A 20112-nucleotide genomic window follows, 5' to 3' on the forward strand; every position below is an offset into this window, starting at 1 on the left:
TGTTGTGTTGGTGGTACATGTTCATAAGTTGTGTGATGTTATACTGTGTTGAAATAAATTAACAAAATGTTCAGTCTCCTTGTTGGTTGTTCCGACAAATTCTGAATCACTCCCGTTTTGCCGTTAATAGACAGCTCGCTTCCTGCGTACGATTGTAAAATGTATATTTTAAAGGCCCATTATTACGATTTTGTATCTATCTGTAACGTAGGACAGTGTTAATAATGTTATATAGAACATTCTTTCTCAAACCCTGGAACTCAATTCATTTTCTGATGTCCCCCAAATATAGGCCTATCTTTAAACAATTAAATCAATATTATAAACGTGCGACGACTAGTCAACTAATGGCTTGGACAAACGATTACTTGAAGACTAGGAAAATCTTTGGTCGGGGGCAGCCCTAGCATTCTCAAAACAAACTATATTCCTAGTTACTTATCTAATGCAATGACAAAAACAACTTACATTTAAACTGTTTCAAAAAGGCTCTAGGAGATAAAACAATAAGCATCATAGTCAATAAAATGACTGACAGCACTTACTCCAATAAATGTAATAACTCCCAGTGAACGTCCAGGAGGTGGCCTATAGAGAGAAGCAAGAGAGAAACAATGAGATAAAAAAATTGGTTACAAGCAGAATGTATCGGGTGTTTTGTCCATGGTCTAATCTTGTCCCCATATGATAAATAATTATTCATTTGTACAAGAAATTAGATTGACACAATAATGAAAGCAGCACCAGAAATAAGGGTTTTAACCCCAAAGTCATCACAGTTACAATGGTATTATCGCCAATGACCGAATCTTAATATTGTTGAATGCTCATGGGATGTTCTGGAGAGTGGAATGTAAACACATTTCCATCTCTTACCACATTTCCATCTCTCACCATCAAGATCTAGAGGCTTTCTCTCTTGAAGAATGGCCAAAAATCTAATTATACATGGGTCATAACTCGTATAACAGTGTTCCAAGAGGGACTGAAGACATGGTCCAGCTAGTCAAGGACTTGTAATTTCCCTCTTCCTGTATGATAATTATGTATTTTATTTGTCAGATTCCCATTGGACTATACCCATAACAAAATGATCACTTCAGGTGAATTTAATAACTATGAGAATAGCTGTACACCCAAAAACAGTGGGTAAATACACCTACAGTGAAACGATAACATGCAAATCTTTAAAAAAAAAAAATTGTAATGGTCAAAGAGCACATGCTGAATACAAAGTGAACTGGATTACTGATACGGGTAAATAACACATCTAAAGTCATCCCTGTTGTCAAACTGCTCAAAATGACATTACTTAGCAGCAAAGTTTTTCAGGGCAGCCAAAGTGTCAACTGGCGCCGAGGTTTTAGTAGGGTCACTTTTGGGCTCTAGAGGCACTTGTTTTGCTTTCTCTTTAGGAGTTGTCTGAGGTGGTCTTGGGCCTCTGGGTGGAGGCATTCCCTGAAAAAAAAAATAAAAGAGAAACCAAGATGAAAACAAGAAAAGGATCGAAATTAGCAGGGGAAAAAAAACAAAATAAAAAAAAGCCATCTAAAATCATTTTTCACACTGGGTACAAAATTTGGGTGTGTGAAGCTGTTCTGCACAAGAAGACCAGCCTTCATTTGATCAACATACGTGTTACATATCCACCTTACACTTCACTTACACCATTCACTCTATGGCAGGGACTATTCTGAGAAGCGCACATATGCAAACAATGCAGACAGGGTATTCTAAAAACAGGAAGATACATTACGCATCAAAAAGCATTAGATAACGTAAAAAGAGGAATTAGTCAGACTATTAGTCAGTACAGATTCTCTTAGACACTCACTCCATGCTGCAAAAACACACGGAACCCATGTGATTCCACAAAATCATGCAGTTCAAGTCAATTAAATAATGATGTTTCATACTGAGGTGTCATGGCAAGTTGTGCACAGCAGTGGACTTACAGATGAGCCAGCCCACTCCTTTTGAACCATTGATGGCCTAGGTCTTGGTCCACTTAGGTCTGGTGGGTGTCCCTTGAATCCTCCTCTGCCTCGTCCAAATCCAAGACTGACCTTGGTTGTATCAGATATGAGAGGAGTGAGACCTTTGTTTTGTTTACAATAAGTCATTCACTGCCAACAACACCACTTCATGTTACTTCATGATTGAAAGATCTGTAATGCAACGAGTCTATCAAATAGCTTAGATATAGATTACATACGTGACTGTCCACTGGCGGAAAATAACCACGTTCCATAGGACCACGTTCATCCATTTGTCTGAAACCTCGGTTCGGAATCAAAAGCAGCTCTGGACTGTGATCAAATTCTAGCACTGGAAAGCATCGCTCATTCACTGGGTGGCCGTTAATTAAGAACTCTGAGGTTTCGCGCATCATTGCTCTGTCGAGTTCTAAGTCTTCTCTAAAACGGTACTCAGCATCCCTCAGCATAGGGTTGACTGGCCCCGGAGGTGGTCTCAAGTCATATGGATCATAAGGTCCGGGAGGCATAACATCATATGGTTCGTAAGGTGCCGGTGGGATCCCCGACCCAATCTCATCATTCGGATCGTATGGTCCCATTATCATGGGCGCGTCCCGAAATCCGGGACCGGGACAATCACGAAATCCCCCTCGGGGCGGGTCAGGCCAACTCCTGTCATGTGGCGGAGGAACGGCGGAGTTCATCTCGAACCCAGGTCCAGGCCAGCGGCTCGGATTCATCCCACCTCCACGTTTCCGACCTGGCGCCATTCTAACTTAGCTTTGTGTTAACTAACAGTATTGTTAGCTAACTGGCTGACTAGCAAAAAGGCTAGTCGACTTGCATGCTAGAAAAAAACCCCTACACTTTACTGATTTACTCTGTAATATACATAGTTATCTCACTAAACCCCGCGTTCACTGGTTCACTCTTTTCTTCCGCCACAGCGAACACAGAGAAGCAAATTTGTGTTTACACCGCAGCATAGCAGGCATAAATTCCTCTTGCAATGTGCTCCGGATGTTGTCGTTTCCTTCATAGACGTGTTTCCGGTGGTTCTGAGAGAGTGAATCGTTCTGCTTTTCAGGAACCAAGGGCGGTCGTTTTGGAATATAGTTTCATAGATAATTTGTTTGAACTAAAGAAAATTATTGAATGAAAGATCACCTTTGCTTTATTAGCGCTGTTCAAATGAGCGAAAGAGTGTAAATAGCGGTAAACAGTCGATGTTTTTTATTTTGAGAAAACCAACAGTAACAGTAAAAGAAATTTAGAAGAAACAATTGTGTAACATCGCTTTCTATGGATGATTTTGATTGTTGTGTATGGTTTCTTTGTGGTTGAGCAGCTACTGCAGAACAGTGGGGTATTCCAGAAAGCAGGTTTCGTGGAAACACAGCTTTGTTTTGCTGGGAGAATGAGGCCATATATGGGGCTCTTCTGTTAGGGGGATTACTACTTAGAGGTTAACTAACGCTTTCTAGAACACCCCCCAGATCATATAAGATACTGAATACACACTAAAACAATGCTTCCTATGTGAAAATAAGAACTTCATGACACGCGTAGCAAATTATAGTAAGCCTCCTAATAGAAAAGCCCCATGGGTTCATTCTCCCAGCAAAGCAAAGCCATAGGGCTCCTCCATTAGGTTTACTACTTACTCTGAGTTGACTGAGTTTTCACTAAACCCGCTTTCTGGAATACCCCCTTGATATGTTTTGTGCTTGGTCTGAATTCCAATCATAAATTTCTGGACACTATGCAAGATTTTTGGTAGAATAAGCATCCCACATGTTTCTTATGTGCAGCGTCAGTAAAATCTTCGAGGCATATTTAGTATGTCTTTTTAAAAAAAAAAAAAAACAACAACTCATAATTAGATTGCTCATGTCCTCCTCAGCTTACACAAAATCTGCCATGTCTGTGGGTTTACATCTTAATGTTATACATTATCACTTTACTTACAACTTTATAGGTAAGACTAATGTTTACAATTAAGAAGAGTTGACAATTTTGGATTACCTTTAGAATCCACCAAACGCATGAATTAACCAGCACCCTCTACTGGATGTACATGGTTTTATTTTGTCAACAAAAATCCATTCACAAGCATTCTAAAGTTTGTGCCACATTCTGTACAAGCTCATCTTAACATGTTTATAAATAAATGCTGTGGATAGTGAGACAGATGCAACATTGAAAATACAGGAAATATGAATGAAATTCAAATGTTTATTTCAGTTAGCACAGAGTTGTGGCATTGATTTAAGCCTGGTGCACAGTATTTACTAAAAATCAATGACAACATACTTATTAGAATAAAATTAAGTGAAACAAAGAGACAAAGATGCATGCTACAGTTAATACCAGTACAACTGTTTATAGAGTGTTGTCAATGTCAAAACTAATTACTGCACGACAAGAATAAAACAAGGAAAAAAAAAACCTTACCTTTTCAGAGATCCTGATCGCATTGCCAACTAGCTGCTGGTGTTCCACTGAATCAAACACTGACGATACTACAAATGCCTGGTTCATTAAAAAGCAATCCCATAAGCACCATCAAAATAAAGACAAATCTGCTCCGTGTGGGATTACACAGTCTCAGACAATTTATATGGAATGTATGTGCATGCAACTAAAGTAATGACTCTTTCAGTGAAATATTTCACAATATAACACTGAACTGTGTCTGAATGTATAACGGTTCATTTGGTAAACAACCTTTTGCAGTTTTAAGTCAGCAATACAGGCTGCTGATAACACTTAAAAATAACCTGTGACAAAATGCTTGAAGGATGAATAATATCCATTATGTAAATTCAGGAAGAGAATATCCTGGTTGCAGTGTGTTATTACACTGACAAAGTACCTCGTGAGTTAGAAATACACAGCAACGGCGGAGGTCACAGAAATTTATTTGAACTACACTTTCTACAACAGGAACTGCAGAACAGCTGTTTTTTTTCTGTTTTTTTTTTTTAATTCAGCTGGTACCATTTTGTACAGTGTTGAGAAAAACAGTGTTTGATTTTTCTTTCAAAAAAAAAAAAAAAAAAAAAAAGAAGAGAGGCGCCATGATTCAAATTATGTGCGCAGTTCTTCGGAGGAGTGTTGACAGGCATTTTATGTTGTGACTGTTACACTAACACAAAACATTTGTGATTATTTTTTTGGTCCTTACTGCAACAACTTCTCACCATCACTTATTCTCCTCCAAGCGGGATGTCTCCGTCTTCTGTATTAAAACATCTTTCATTCATTTTAAGGAAGAAAAAAGAAAAAAAATGACTTGTAAAGTTCAAACGAGTGCCAACCACATACAAACACATTCAGAATATAGTCAGAAATGTATTTAAAAAAAAAAAAGGTAAGATACTTTTTTTGTTGTTATAGAACAAAAAAGAAACAAGTACTTCAACACCTTGAACAAAAACAAAAGGATGCCAAACATAGTCAAAATATTAAGGATTCATTACTTTTTAAGTAAGTGTTCAGTCTTTCAGTGGGATCCCCGACCCAACACCCAGCCCAGCATAGGTGCTTGTCAGTCCACCATTTCACTGGCACTACCTGCCAAAAGGTTGAGAAATGAAAGATATGAAGCCTTCTTACAATATCAAAACCGCTCAAAAGAAATGTAACTGAAACATTAAGAACATATATAAACTCCCCCCTTTAAAACCGTTTGTCGGCCGGTCCTTCACAAAGGTTCGAAATTGAACTCAAACGTTTCCAGGTTCAGTTGCTCTGTGAAGAAACCTGGAGGTGGGGAAAACGACACCGCCATAGCATCCTCCTCAGCATCCTGGCCGCTTGTCTCTTCATTTTCATTTGTCTTCTGTACTTCATCGCTTTCACCGATCTCCTTAGTCCCGTCAATACTTTTACTCTCAGGAGGCTCTTCAGGCTTTGAGTCATTACTTTCATTGACATCTTTGTTCTTTGAGTCACTGGCTTCAGGTGTGGAAACAGAGATCATTTTATTAGCGATACCACTTGCACTGGAAGGGGTCAAGGAGCCACTGATGTTGTAGAAGATGTCAAACAAATCTTTAGCTTTCGCCGTGGCGAGACTCGTCTTGGGTTTGTCTGGTTTTGAAGGAAGGTCACTCAGGTTCTTAAACTGCGGAGGAGGGCGAACAACCACGGTAAGATTCTGCTCACTTTGGGGAACACCAGGGGCAGCGACGTCAGACTCGAGAGTCAGCACACACACAGAAGATGATGGAGAATCACCTTTTGCTCCTGCTGCGGAACAAAGCGGTGACGTAGTTGTACCTGTGGAGAAAGATGTGGTGGCCACAGGATTTGAGGATGCATCGCTTGAGGATTTTAGCTGCACCTCTTCCCCTCTGAACGCCATTGAAATGACGTCGGCTGACAGCGCCGTGTCCTTCGTGGCCAAATTTCCTGTCCCAGACTCAGATATGTTGTTTGAGTCTGCTGTAGATTTGGCTGAGAGGAGCGCATTTGTAGAGGATGATTTGTTACGCAATGAAGAGCTAGACTTCCTCAGAACCATGGCAGGTGTTGGGGCATTAGAGGGAACATTTGAAGTATTAGAGTTAGAGGGAGGTAGAGCTCCCTTCCCCGCCAATTTAAAAGCAATAGTCTTGGCAGCGGCTACAGATTTGGCGAATGAACTGTTGTCATCCTCATTTTTTTCACCGGCCTCTTTTTGACCCTCCTCATCTTCCTTGATGAACTGTGCCGCCATTCTCTCTGCCTCCTTCTCTAGCTCTGTCTTCTCTGTTTTTTTCCAACTGAACTTCCCAAATGCAGGTCGCCCCGTGGCTTCCTCGTTTTTCTTGCGAAGTTTTGCAAGCATAGCCGGACTGGGCCCACACAGAATTTTTGCGGGAACGCTAGGTTTCTCAGGTTCAACCTTTTTATTTTTCACAGAGCTTTTCCCTGTACTGTCCTTCTCATCTTTTGACTGACTAGCCACGTTGTCCTTTTGGTGCTGAGACTGGATCTCCTTCTTTTTATTCTTTGATCCCTCACCTTCCTCATTATCACCATCTTCCTCCAATTTTGATTTTGACCATCTATCCTCCTCCTCTTTCTTGTACTTGGATCTCTTTTCTTCGTCTAACTCAAGGCTATACTTAGACTTCTTTTCATCCTCTCTGCTGTGCTTTCCCTCTTCTTTTTCTTCACTGTACCTTGATTTCTCCTCCTCTCTCCTATATCTGAACTTCTCTCCTTCCTCCTTCCTGTACTTTGCCCTCTCCTCATCCTCTCTATATCTGATTCTCTCTTCCTCTCGATATCTGCTCGACACAGACCTCTCCTCTCCCTCCCTCTTATATCTAGACCTCTCCCCTTCCTCCCTCTTATACCTAGACCTCTCCTCTTCCTCCCTCTTATATCTAGACCTCTCCTCTTCCTCTCTCCTGTATCTAGACTTCTCCTCTTCCTCTCTCCTGTATTTAAACCTTTCCTCTTCCTCCCTTTTGTATTTGGACTTGTCCCCTTCTCCTTTGCTGTACTTGGACTTCTGCTCCTCTTCCTTGCTGTTTTTATATCTCTCCTCCTCTACTTCTCTTTCATATTTGAACTTTCGTTCTTCCTCTCTGCTATGTTTGGATCTTTTCTGCTCTTCTCTGTCGTCATCCTCCCCCTGTTTTCGTTTGTTTTCAGAATACTTCCTCTCACTGCTTTCCACACCAGCCTGGCGAACCAGGTTCCTCCTCTGTTCGTGGAATGGGTGCTCACTCATTTGTTTCTGGTGACAGGGAACATAAACAAATCTCTTAACAAAAGTTTCAGGCAAACATTTTGCAAATATTCTCAAATACTTAAACATTAAACATTATAGAGCATCAAGGAAAATTTCTGCATGATTCAAAATCATCTGACAGAGAAAACAAATAAAAGTGTTTTAGCTCTATGCTACAAATGTATTGTATTCTAATGACTCTTGATTTTCATTGTGTCATGAAAAAGACGAGGAATTACCTTGTATTTCTCATTGTGCGCATGACTTGTGACGTGATCCTCTGCACAAATAGCATCTCCAAAAAACTCTTTGCACAACTGGCAATAAAATCCTCTCACAGGAATCAAAAACTCAGAACCTACGGGATAAAGAGGCATGACAACTGTTCAGTCAGTTTGCTAAAAATACCGACATTAATCAATTATGCTTTACCCATTTTGTGTTCCCATGAAGAGAAGAGGCCACACTGGAAGAGATCATGTTAAATGTGTTTAAGTAACTTACAGAAACAGATTTCCGTCTCATGATAAATACATTACATATAGTTATTCTATATATAGCTGTTCTACTACCTTGCAAAAGTTAGTTATCCGTCACTTGCTCAGAGAAACACACAACTTAAACCTAAACAGATGCGTGGATTACTTTTCTCTTCCTCTCTCTCTCTTTAAATAATTTTGTTTGTAAAGTCAGAGGTCAAGTCCATGCCAATATTTGACTTCTGGTGAATCCTACCTTTTGCTGGTTTAGTAGGCTTCTCCCCTGCCGTAGACTTCTTTTCATTTTTCGAGTCACATGCCCAGGGCCTCTCATATGGATCTTGAGTCTGTTCAGAGATGAGTGACAGAGTGGATGGTTTATTTCAAAAACTCTCAAATTTCAAGACTGGAAATAAAGTAGCTTGGTGTTTATGACAGAAAACATAGACTCTGCAAACAAAAAGGGTGAAATGCCTGGAGAATTGATTGCTCAAAGACAACAAATACATCACAATATAAATGGCTCCCTCTGGAACTTATGTAGTACTAACAAATACTTCAAAATTGTCAACCATTAAACTGCATGAATCAACCAGGCTTTACACATTTCAAGAAGAAACCAGGCCTGAAAATGTTAAGACATCTCCACAAAATTACTGCGCTAGCTTTGAGTACAAATGGGATTGAGTTTGTAACGCCACTGAATGTTATCCAGAATTCAGTACCAATTTGGTAAACAGTACAATCACATAAAAACAAATAAAGCCCCACCATTCTATCCCTGTGAACCAATCATTTCCCACATGTGCTAAGGGACTCAGAGAAGCACAACTGATGAAATAGAACAAAAGCATGTTTACTTAAGGCGAATGCAACACAACACTGCCACAACTAATTGCCTGCTGTAAATCAGAGGAGATTATAGATTATTGAAAAGAACAAGCATCTATGCTACATCTATAACATGTTTTAATATGGGGGATGGGGGGTTGCAGCTGACCTACCTTTCTATGCGATTTACTGTGCAAGTGCATGAAAAAGTCAAACATGGAGCCACAAGTGACGTTACAGTTTTCGCACCAGTGGTTTCCTGCATCATAGTAATCAAAATGATCTGCTGTTGTGTCAGGGGTCCGGCCTTTGGGTTTTTGACTTTCCAACGGTTTTTCAGGAGACGCTCGAGATTTAGACGCAGTAGCCTGTTTGATGAGGAACAGACATATACAAATGTGAGGCGTTTAGGGAAAAAAAAAGAAAAAAAAATAAGAAATGAGCGGAGGTTCAAAGTTAAAGTGGGAAAATAAACGAATGAGTAATAAATAAATAAGTAAAATCAAGCACAATAAATCATCTGAACCCTGATTTTCAATTCACTTAAGTTTTCAAAGCAGTCTTACCTTTGCATTTAAGGCCATCTCATCGTCCCAGTCTTGAGGTAAATACCCAGGACATATTTAAAGGTTTTACTTGCTTTGGACAACCGTGTAAACTTTTTTGACAGGTAGAAATTTTGCACTTGTGAACGAAATTTAATGCTGAGACACTGATTGTAATAAATATGTATCTGTATTCTATATTTGTTTGTTATCAGTGCTAGGCAAACAAAATAAGACTGTTTGCAAAGCACTGATGGGGCATAGCTGCAAAAAAGCAAATACATCCAACGACAAAGTAGTTTGGCATTTTGACTAACCAGTGGGAAGCTACTTTAATTAAGCAACATTCTAATATGAAAAACAAAAAAAATTAAACTTCCTGGGGATTATTCCAGAAAGCAGAATGTCTCAGTTAACCAGCTACCTTGAGCCAAATGTCAAAACTGTCCAATAGGAAAACAGCTAAAGAGTATTCCAATTAGATGGTAGTGACTTTTGACTCAACTTATCTGGCTCACTCTCTACATCATGGAATGCCGCTCTGAAGTTATTAAAGTTATTCTACGAAAACATATTGTGTTCACAAAACAAAATGACTCTTCACACTCAACGGCATTACTGTGCCTGCAAAAACCTCAAAACTTGTTCAACCATGTCAGGATATTTGAATAATAAGATAGTGGTGAGCATGAGTGATTTTTAGTCCTCGATTTCTTTTGCCTCCTTAAACTTAGTAAATATGAAATTGCAGTTAAAGGTTTTCGTATGTAGTTACGTCATTCAGAAAAAGTGTTAACAAATAGGTCTCTTTTTCTGGATTTTGGTTCAAGAACTTGTCATTTTGTGCATGGAAACTCAACCCAAATAGTTCATAAATTGGTATTTATCCACCCTTTTGTTACATAACGTCCAAAGATTTTCAGAGCAAACTGGCAGTGACATTGTACTGAACTGTGCTAACATCATGGGCCGCTTGATGCTAAATTCACTTCATACAGCTAATAATGCTATCCTCTCAAAATTCAATCTCCAACGATGACTGTTTCCATTTAGTTCCCTTTGAATGCCTGTTGATGTGAATTTGAAACGTGTACATGAATTGTAACACCAGAGGCAGCACATGCACAGTTTGGTAAAAATATAGTAATAAGATATGAGATCTCCTAAATGATTGCTCCTATTCTCACGTAAATTTTAAAAATTTATTTGGAGGGGTTTTAAGCAAGTGTAAAAGATTACTCCTATTTGCATAAATACTTCCTCTTACAAGTAAATCGAGACTAAGAGGGTGTCACAGGAAACACCTGGTTTGTAAGGTTTACATAAGAGTTACACAGATACTGTTTTTGAACACCAAAATTTGTCAAGACTTGAGCACTTGGAGAAAAACATACTGAATGGCAAATGTATCTGAGTTGTTCAAGAAATATCAGTTGAGGATTCTGGCACATCCAGAGAGCACAAAATTTAAACTTTGCAACATAAGACAAATGGATAGAACAGAATTTTGAGAATGACAAGTTAGAGAAAAAAAGAGCTCCACAGATAAAGAAGTAATGTCATACAAGAGAAATGATGAATTGTAAGTTAAAGAAACGTTTCCTGGCATTGACCAAGAAAATTAATCAACTCAATTAAGCAAAAAGTTGAGCCGTTAGCAAAGCCACAAAAAATCCTATCAACTAGCCCTTTGAGATAAGGCATCTTAAAATACGAGAAGAAAAATGTCAGCTCTGCCAAGTCATTCAGTGAAAGATTTGTAGATTTAAGGAGATGTTAAAGAAACTAGACGAAGAGGAAAGGATTTTATAAGTGCATACACTCTCAGAACCTTTCCTGTAGCAGCATTGAGAATTCTACCTTTGTGGAAGACATGTTGGAGCAAGATGTTGCTCTGTCTGGGCTTCGGGCTCGCTGTTGCCTCTTGCCTTGGGGAGGGTGGTGCTCTTGCTCCCCTGAGCTCCTGGACTCCCTTCGGCCCAGTCCAAGGATACTGGCCACTTTGTTCAGCTCAGAAAGCTTCTCGTCGGCTGCCTCTTGTTCAGCGCGTAGACTGGAGATCTGGGCCATCAGGTCCTCCTGGAGCTGACCAAGCTCAACCAGCAAAGGGTCCTTGTGGCCGTCTTTCTCCCTCCGTTTCCTCCTCAGGAGCTCTCCTTAAAAAATCCAGTAACACACAGCCGGTGAAGGAAAGGTCAACAAATTAAAAAAAAAAGTATATATATATATATATACACACAAACACACACACACACACACATATATATATATATATCAACACTGTTAATGTTTATATCCTCAGCTGAAAACAATAAGAGTATATGTATACAGCACCATATTAGCTAAGGAACCCTTTCACTCACACAAATCATCAAATCAGTCACTGCTTTGCCAGCTGAAATGAGAAGTGACACTAAATGTGTTGCAAACGCTAAGATCAGCATATAGTACAACAAACTATTTTATCTACACAAATGGATCACAACAACAATGACGAAAACAACAACACATTCATTAAGTTATTTGAGACACACAAGGGACATACTTTATAGCTGTGGAATGATATCAGATGAAGGATGTGATATTACTGATCTATCTTTGATCATTAGGGGATCCAAAAGATGCAAAAGCAAACAACTCACTTTTCTCCCACAGTTATGAACTGAATAAATAGACTGTCTTGATATTTTATTGCTCAAATCAATACATAAAGACATGTCTTTGGCAATGAAAGACTGGTTCACATTAGACTAGAGTGTCTACAAATACTCCCTTGCTTTACATTTGAAGATGCTGACATGTTAAAACCCAGCTATCAATGCCAGTACATATTATCAAAGGCCCTGTACAGAGTTGTTTTTGTGAAAATGGAAGGGAAAAAAAAAAAGGAAACCCTCTCCTTAAACCCTTGAACTGATGTCAGATCATGGGGTCTATCGCTGGGGAGTGAAATACCTTGCTGCTTTCGTAATCTCTCCAGTTCTTTTAAGAGATTCTCCTTCTTCTGCAACCGGACATCTCTGTCCCTCTTCAGGTTCTCAAGTTCCTCCATCACCTGAACGTGGTAAGGTTATTTTGAAAGGAAACCAATCATTCTTAGGCATTTCATACCACTGTTTTGATATCAAATTTCAGTCATGGTATGGACAACTTATACCACAAATACACAGACAAGGCATCTGCATTTTAAGATATAGGCATCAAACCAAATGTTCAGTGACTGCTGGAAAATATTAAAATATTATAAATATTGAACATCTGTTGGCAAGGTCTTTGACATGTAGCATATAGCATATACTGTACATCGTAATACATAAACAGTAAGTATACACAAATCATACTTCATTCTGATACCTTCTGCTTTTGATTGGCATTATTCCTTTCTTCTAAGTCTCTCTTCTGATGGCTGCTGCTACCTGTTGAATATTCTCGATCTTGTGAATCCAATTTTGATAATGCTATGGGCAGATACAGTTCGATTCAACAGATACATTCAACATTAACCTGAAAGTACATAAACTATACCACAAAACAAGCGTAAACTATTTTTTTTACCTGTTTTATCTGTCTGTTGGTGATCTGCAGAGACTGTTTCAATGACTTTAAGGTAGGGGCGATCAGTACTGGATATTTTGAAGTCCTCCACTGTACATGAAGGGGGCATTGGCATACTTGGGGGTGGGTACATAGGCCATGTTTGGGACATATAAGGCATGTAATTACCATATGGGCCACAGCCAGGGGGTGGGAAGTTTGGCAGAGGCCCATGAGCAGGGGGCTGGGTGTAACCAGGCATTGAAATAGCGGGGTGAGGCGGCATATGTGTGGTGGGACTGACAATTTCAGAGCCGGTCTTGGCTAGTACTGGGATACCCCAATTATGCTCCTCAGTCTTAGCTCCTAGCCGTCCTTCTTTCTGACTATAAGGCTCTGCATGTGAAACCCATCTGTCTGGTGGTAGTGACTTCTTTTTGCCCCGGCTCCAGCTACGATCCCGACTTCGGTGTCTACTTCGGCTATTGCTGTGACCTTTTCTCGGACTGCTGCTCCTGCTCCTGCTCCTACTCCTACTCCTACTGCTGCTGCTCCTGCTGGAGCTGTTACTACTTCGACTATGGCTCCTGCTACGACTCTTTCGCAGTTTCTCAGACCTGTGGGGCATGGAACCCTTCTGTTCTGTTTTTTTCCCATGCAGGCGCTCTTTTGTTCTGGCAGCCATCTTGCTGATCTCAGCAACACCCAGGTCCAAGCCAATAGTCTTGAGTAGATCTTGAATCTTCTCAAATTCCTCAACCTCCTGCCTCACCTTCACGTCCTGCGACCGGTCAGTGGATGTGATTCCAACTTTAATATTCATATCAGGTGCGGTAGAAGCATGCTGCAGACCCTGATATCTCATGTCTCTATGCTGAACGTTGCTGCTTGAGTAACTTTCCAGATCTTCCCCAGTGCTGCCCTGAATATAAGAAGAAGTCACACCAAGTGCACCGTGTGTCCTCCTCAATAGGTCATAAGGTTGCATTCCCATCTTACTGTCATTATAATGTGTCATTTCAGCCTTCGTTTCCCCGTAGATATCTAACAAACTGTCCTGTCCAGTTACAGGGATGCTTTTAGCTGGTTCTTTTTCCTCAGCCTCATCACCATACAGGAACTTTTCTTCATCCTCAATATCATCACCATAGCTTTTCTTTCTTTCAGCCTCTGCCATGATGCCAAGGATTTTGCTTAAGTCACCACTGTCCTGCCTGACTTTGTCATGGGGTAGAATAAAGTCACTGTCACTCTCCTTGACTGACTGCATTCTGCTCATGAACTCAATGAGAGTGTTGGAGCTTTGCCTTAGAGTCTGGGGTTCCCTCTTCAGTTGTCCAAGCACTGAGGCCAATAAGCTAGGTTCCATTCTTTTGGTCACTGCACTGAGTAAACGTTCTGCTTCTTGTGAAAGAGCGCTGTCCGGATTTTCAGCTGCTGCTTCTTGTGGGGAGTCGCTTGTCTGTCAAAATTTGGAACGCTTAAGTTGAAATAACTAGCTTACAAAGGACAGATGAACAAAGATAAAGAAATGCTCTCCTACTGAAACATATGATTTAAACCAATTAAGTGGTTATAAATATATTACTCAGAGCGATTAGATACCCTACCAACATCCACAAATTCTTTTAATTCCAACGTACTAAACTCAATGTCAGTGCCAAATGTACTAAATATTTGAATGAGAATTGTTATTTTTCAGCCAGACTCATCTATGATGCCTAAGCAGATGACTGATAGATTGCTTATATTAACCCTTAAACTTCTGTATTTTGGAAATATTTATTCCCACTAAAGAAAATGGATTCATACAGTGTTGTTGGATGCCACTTTAGTCATATGATACTATATGAAAGACAAAAGATTTTTGCGGATATAAACAGATCTTTGAAATGATAAAGAGAGTTTTTTTTTTATAGAAAACCAACCTAAACTCAGCTGGCTACAACATACAGGTCTAAATGCTCAAGCAAGTCAAATAAACGAATAGACAGATAGATAAACAGATAGACAGACAGACAAAAAGATCCTACCCGTACAGTCATAGGAGAGTCAGTCTCAGAGTCAAGCCTCTTTTTCAGGATAGACTTTGTTGGCATGTTCAGCATATCCTCTAGTTCCTTGCGTCGCCGGGCCATCTCCAGTTCTTTAAACTCATCATATTCCTTTGTACTTTGAGATTTTTCTTGGCCATCACTGTCACTAGGACTGTGATTCCTAACCTGACTCCTTCCTCTACTCCTTCCTCTACTTCGACTCCTGCTCCTCACCCTGCTCCTCGCTCTGCTTCGGCCCCTACTACGGCTGCGACTGCGACTCCTGCTTCGGCTGTGGCTCCTTCTTCTGGTTCTGCTCCTGCTTCGGGGTCGGCTCTTGCTGCGTGCTCGACTCAGTGCCCGGCCACGACTCAAGCCACGAGTTCGGCTGTGACTCCTGCTCCTGCTGCGAGGTCGACTCTTGCTCCGGATTCTATCTGGACTGCGACTGCGACCCCTGCTTCTGCCACGGCTAGGACTGCGCCTCCTCAAGCCCCTGTCATCGTGACTGTCGTAACTCCTTCTCCGGGGAGAGTACGCACGCTTGTAGTGTGTATCTCCAACATGATAATCTCTACAAATGGGACGGCGGTGGAGAATAAAAAATCTTTGCTTGTCTTTAACCAAAATTCTGCACTTAAATCTCTTTTTAAATTGGTTACTAATGATCAATTATAAATGAGTGTACCTGACATATGGACGGTCAGAGACTGGGGGAACCTCTCTGTCAGGTAGAGCAGTCAGCTCATTGCCCACAGTGATCACAAGACTGTGATCAACAGGGATTCCTCCTCGAGGAGGTGATGGAGTAAATCTCTGTGCAGATTGGAGAAAAGAGTCTGGTGAAATATAAATGCACGAAATACAAATGCACAAAAACACAAGCATTACAGGAAGCATTCACTGACAGAGAAACAAAAAGAGTTCTCAGAAATATACCCCCCCCACACACACAAATTCATTGACACTACACGAGGATTAACATGGAGTCAAGTTAAATCCAGATCTAGATCTAGTTCTTTAGTAGCGAATATATGAAGACGCTAAGAAGACATGAATTAGTTCGCTGATGCTAATTTGTTTTAAATTGTATAGTGGATGTAAAAGGATGCGGGAGCAAAGCACAAAGCGGAGAAAAAACCCTGCTCTCCAACATTATCACGTTGCTAGTTAAGATGCGAGCTGATGCATGCACGTGAAATATTTTCTGCATATTGCACATGTGTCACATGAGCTGTTTATGTTTAATTTTTTTATTGTTCCGACACATACTTGACAATGTTCCCGTGGGGGAGCCCCGCCACCCCAAAATTCCTCTCCTGGACCGGGAGAGGGATATCTTCTCCTCGGAGGTGACCGGTGGTGCTCGTCTGGGTATCCGTGGTGATGTCCATTTCTTCCCCGTCCTCGTTCCTCTCGGTATGGGGGTTGAGGGGGTAAAGGGTGATCGGGCCTGGGAGGTGGACCATGGGGGCCTAATCCAAGAGAACGCGGAGGATATTGTCCTGGCGGTGGCCTGCCACGGTACATGTCGCTTCCTCGAGTAATACTAGCTGCAGTGGCCACTTATTGCTCAGTTGGCTTTGATGCGGGTGTACATTGCATTCAGAATTACTGCAGCATATGCCCTCAGTGTATTCAAAAACAGACTGCGTTCTGTAAAAACAGTCTTCCAAGGAACCGTCACAGGCAGTTCTTTCACTGCCATTGGTTACTTTGCCTGCTGCTTCTTCTATAGTTTTTAATCAGCGGTTGACCGCAAAGTTTTGTGTGCTTTCCTGCCACCAAGTGGAATGGAGACGGGAAACGTGTGACAAAATTCCATGCTTTTATTTATTGTTTGTATAAAAATGTGTCAAAACTCCATTCCACTTCGTTTACGCTTTATTTGTATTACATTTATCGTTATATTCTTAGACTATACACAAGTAGAAAAACACTGTGTCAATAATACGGAAAATGGGCAATATCCTGTTTAACTTCTCTCAGAAGTGTTAGACAGAACAGCTAGGGTCAGTATTTGCATGACTGTTTGACTGCAAGACTTAACTATTGATGTAATCATAAAATGTGTTGTACTGCAGCGGTAAAGACATGATATCATTTTCATGCATCTAATATGTTAATGTTTAATATGTGCAATCTTATATTGGTGAAACTTTAAATAAACATATAAAAGAAATGTTTAAAAAAAGAATCAATAAAAGTTCCACAATTCCGACCAGAAAACAAGTTTAATTATTTATCACTCACCATTCTTTTATCTCCCCTTAAAAAGTGAAATCCACACAGAAATTTGTTTTCATTCTTTAATAAAATAAATATCCCAGTAATTAATCGTTCAGCAAAAGTGTTACCTTGTGCAATCATTTTATTATTAAGAAATACAATTAGAAATGTCAGAATGTGCAAAGTCAATAGCATAGCGTAGATGTATTCAACTAACATAATGAGAATTTTAAAGTAAGAAAAAGAAAGATCTACATCATCAACCCGAAACCCGAAGTTCACCCGAAGTTCAGTGCTTCTCTTCCATTTCCTCTTTTGAACAGATGCACACCACAGTCCCCGGGGTGCGAGACACCTGTGTAAGCTTCATAGCTGATACTGGAGAAATGTAACTGAATTTACTTCCACCCAGAGGGTACTGGTTATCTTGCTGCTACGGCGCATCAGATGAGAATGCAAGACAAGATGTTCCTTTAACAGTTTTTATTGAATATAGAATGGGTGTATGGAGTGTGCGTGTGTAAGATGCGTGTACGTGTAGCGATCTACGTACAAAGAAAGGGTATACAGAGAAGTCTTTTCTTGTGTGTGTCAAAACACACACAATGTTGCAGAAAAACATGAATTACACAGCAGTACTATTATGAAATACAGTATGCTAACTGTAGCAGTATCTCCACAAGTCTTCTCCCTGTGAATCTTCATTCCGATGAAGATGGCGGCTGATCACAGCTTTATTAGGGACACTCACACGGTTTCTGATTGGCTAACCTGGGAACAGCCAATAGAAAGTGACTAATGGGCTACTGCTCCCTACTGGAAGCAGGAAGAGGCCACTCTACATACAAAGTCCATCGTTACACTGAATACATTCTGAAAGTATCACTTGGAAAGTGCACAGGATAAGTAGCATGTCAGATGTTCTTCCCTCCAGTTTCACGACATTACAATGTTATAAAGGTGCTACAGCACGGCAAATTCACCATATTTAAGCAGCACAACAGAATAAACTACAGAATATCAGCTGTGTACTTGCAAGCATAAAGCTCCTGTTGAACTGTAAAAAAAAAATCCAAAAAACTTTTGTGGATATATCACGTATTTAACAATTACTCCTTGCAGTAGTGTTGAGAGACATGTCTTACTATGACTCAATATGTTTGTTAATACAAGTCACAGAATCTGCTTTGAATAGAAATTACTGAGACCAAACAAAACTTTTATAGTGCATCTTCTCTTAAATTCAGATACACAGATGCCGCGTTTAGAAGCTGAAGAAAAGTCCAAAGGCCACAGGTGGTGATTAATTAATCTTTGCTGGCTCCTGGGAGTAAAAAGTTATGTACCCAGGATAGTACATCTTTGACAGGAGCCTTTAAGGAGGATCCTCTTGTCCCAACCCTCTGCCCCCCCACCACCCCCACTTTTTTCTTTATTTTTTTGCTCAGGTATAATAAATCACAAAAATAAGAGATTGCAGTCTGCCAAATGGCACAGCAATTTCCAAAAAGTCTGTGTGCAAAAACGGGTAAAATGTTCATCAATATCATAAAACAGTACTGAACACAATAGAGTATGATATTCCTAACAAAGCAATAGAGCACAAACTACTGAAAAACAGAGATGTGAGTAATTAACACTGAATTTTTTTTTTTTGTAAATAATTTTATAATTGAATTTAAGTAACATTTGGTTGATCTTACCAAAACCCTGGTAAAACACATTTTTAAGACAACTGAAATACTGCACAATAGTTGTTATACGCATCTGATATTACTTGTCACTGTACCTTTATCTAGGGCGTAAGTAGAACACAACGCAATCCAATTACAAAACAGAGAACTTTTCAAAGACAATTTCAGAAAGCATAAGAGTGGAATCAACAGTTTCTTGATGCATTTATTTTCAACTTCTACAATAACAAGTACAGAAGTCTTATTTCTTCAACATATAACTGATAACACAAATGCTTTAGGGTCATAAAACAGTCTTTGTAGACTGGATGTGTAAACTACTTCACATGCTATACATTCACCAAATTAACTGAGGTTGGCATCCAACCCTCACAAAACAAGAAGAATGACAAACAAAAGAAAATTAACATTCATCCCTTACAATATGGAACTGTATTTCAGCTGGTGGCTTGATTTGTCTCAGTGTCTGTTTGGTTTGTCACTGCCTCCCACTTCTCCAGAAAATCCTGTATGTTTAAATTGAAGGTGTCAATGCCTTTTCCAGAAAGGTGAACTCCATCTGGTCTATAGAGACCAGCGTTTGAACCAGGTCTTATGTTTTCGTGGGTTAAAGCGGTGCCACCAATTTCCTTAATGATGCCTTGTATGCTTTCGTTTATGGCCATACGGATATTGTCCACCGTTAAGCTGTCATCCGTGTGCCTCCAGGACCGTCGTGGCAGGATGTCTGACCACACCAGCAGGCAGTCTGGGAAAATACTCTTCATGGACAGCAGGTCTTTCTTCACAGTTGACACAAAGGCTTCGGGGCTACTTTTGCCGATGTCATTTCCACCCAGGTGCATCAGAATCACATCAGGGTTGGGCCAATTGCCTTTGAGCTGGAGTAGCTGTGGCAAAAGCTGTTGCCATGTCATTCCTTGCACGCCCTTCCACCAGACCCTCACACATTTGGGATCCATACCCAGTTGCATGCCAAACTCAGGAGACTTGTCCCTCTTCTCGGCCCAAAACACAAGCGAGTGGCCGCATATCCACACGTTCTTAACCTCTTTGC

At 40.3% G+C, this 20112-nt stretch overlaps 2 protein-coding genes across 2 annotated transcripts; both read right to left on the minus strand.

Annotated features, from left to right (window-relative positions):
- Positions 1 to 1308: 1308 nt before the first annotated feature.
- On the minus strand, positions 1309 to 2749 carry LOC115810457 (uncharacterized). The gene is made up of 3 exons (XM_030772388.1): positions 2216 to 2749; positions 1956 to 2066; positions 1309 to 1458 (listed from the first exon to the last, which is right to left on the minus strand). Exons 1-3 carry the CDS (start codon positions 2747 to 2749, stop codon positions 1309 to 1311), a joined length of 795 nt encoding a protein of 264 aa, XP_030628248.1.
- Positions 2750 to 5443: 2694 nt separating this feature from the next.
- LOC115808966 (zinc finger protein 318-like) lies at positions 5444 to 16766 on the minus strand. Its single transcript, XM_030770365.1, has 12 exons — positions 16405 to 16766; positions 15821 to 15948; positions 15130 to 15706; positions 13640 to 14558; positions 13091 to 13591; positions 12917 to 12978; positions 12518 to 12617; positions 11423 to 11718; positions 9191 to 9385; positions 8443 to 8533; positions 7947 to 8065; positions 5444 to 7713 (listed from the first exon to the last, which is right to left on the minus strand). Exons 1-12 carry the CDS (start codon positions 16660 to 16662, stop codon positions 5686 to 5688), a joined length of 5274 nt encoding a protein of 1757 aa, XP_030626225.1. The 5' UTR covers positions 16663 to 16766; the 3' UTR covers positions 5444 to 5685.
- Positions 16767 to 20112: the final 3346 nt, after the last annotated feature.

Source organism: Chanos chanos, chromosome 4 (genome assembly GCF_902362185.1).
Source record: "Chanos chanos chromosome 4, fChaCha1.1, whole genome shotgun sequence".
Classification (NCBI taxonomy): domain Eukaryota; kingdom Metazoa; phylum Chordata; class Actinopteri; order Gonorynchiformes; family Chanidae; genus Chanos; species Chanos chanos.

Excerpts from the sequence above, each read along its gene's own strand:
- LOC115810457 (XM_030772388.1), bottom strand. The coding sequence starts at position 2,749 with ATGGCGCCAGGTCGGAAACGTGGAGGTGGGATGAATCCGAGCCGCTGG. Across the intron at positions 2,067-2,215 it reads TTCCGCCAGTGGACAGTCAC|GTCAGTCTTGGATTTGGACG; the intron begins GTATGTAATCTA and ends GATACAACCAAG. Across the intron at positions 1,459-1,955 it reads AGGAGTGGGCTGGCTCATCT|GGAATGCCTCCACCCAGAGG; the intron begins GTAAGTCCACTG and ends TTTTTTTTTCAG.
- LOC115808966 (XM_030770365.1), bottom strand. The coding sequence starts at position 16,662 with ATGTACCGTGGCAGGCCACCGCCAGGACAATATCCTCCGCGTTCTCTT. Across the intron at positions 11,719-12,517 it reads GAGATTACGAAAGCAGCAAG|GAGAGCTCCTGAGGAGGAAA; the intron begins GTATTTCACTCC and ends GGATTTTTTAAG. Across the intron at positions 8,066-8,442 it reads GCCTACTAAACCAGCAAAAG|GTTCTGAGTTTTTGATTCCT; the intron begins GTAGGATTCACC and ends TTTATCCCGTAG.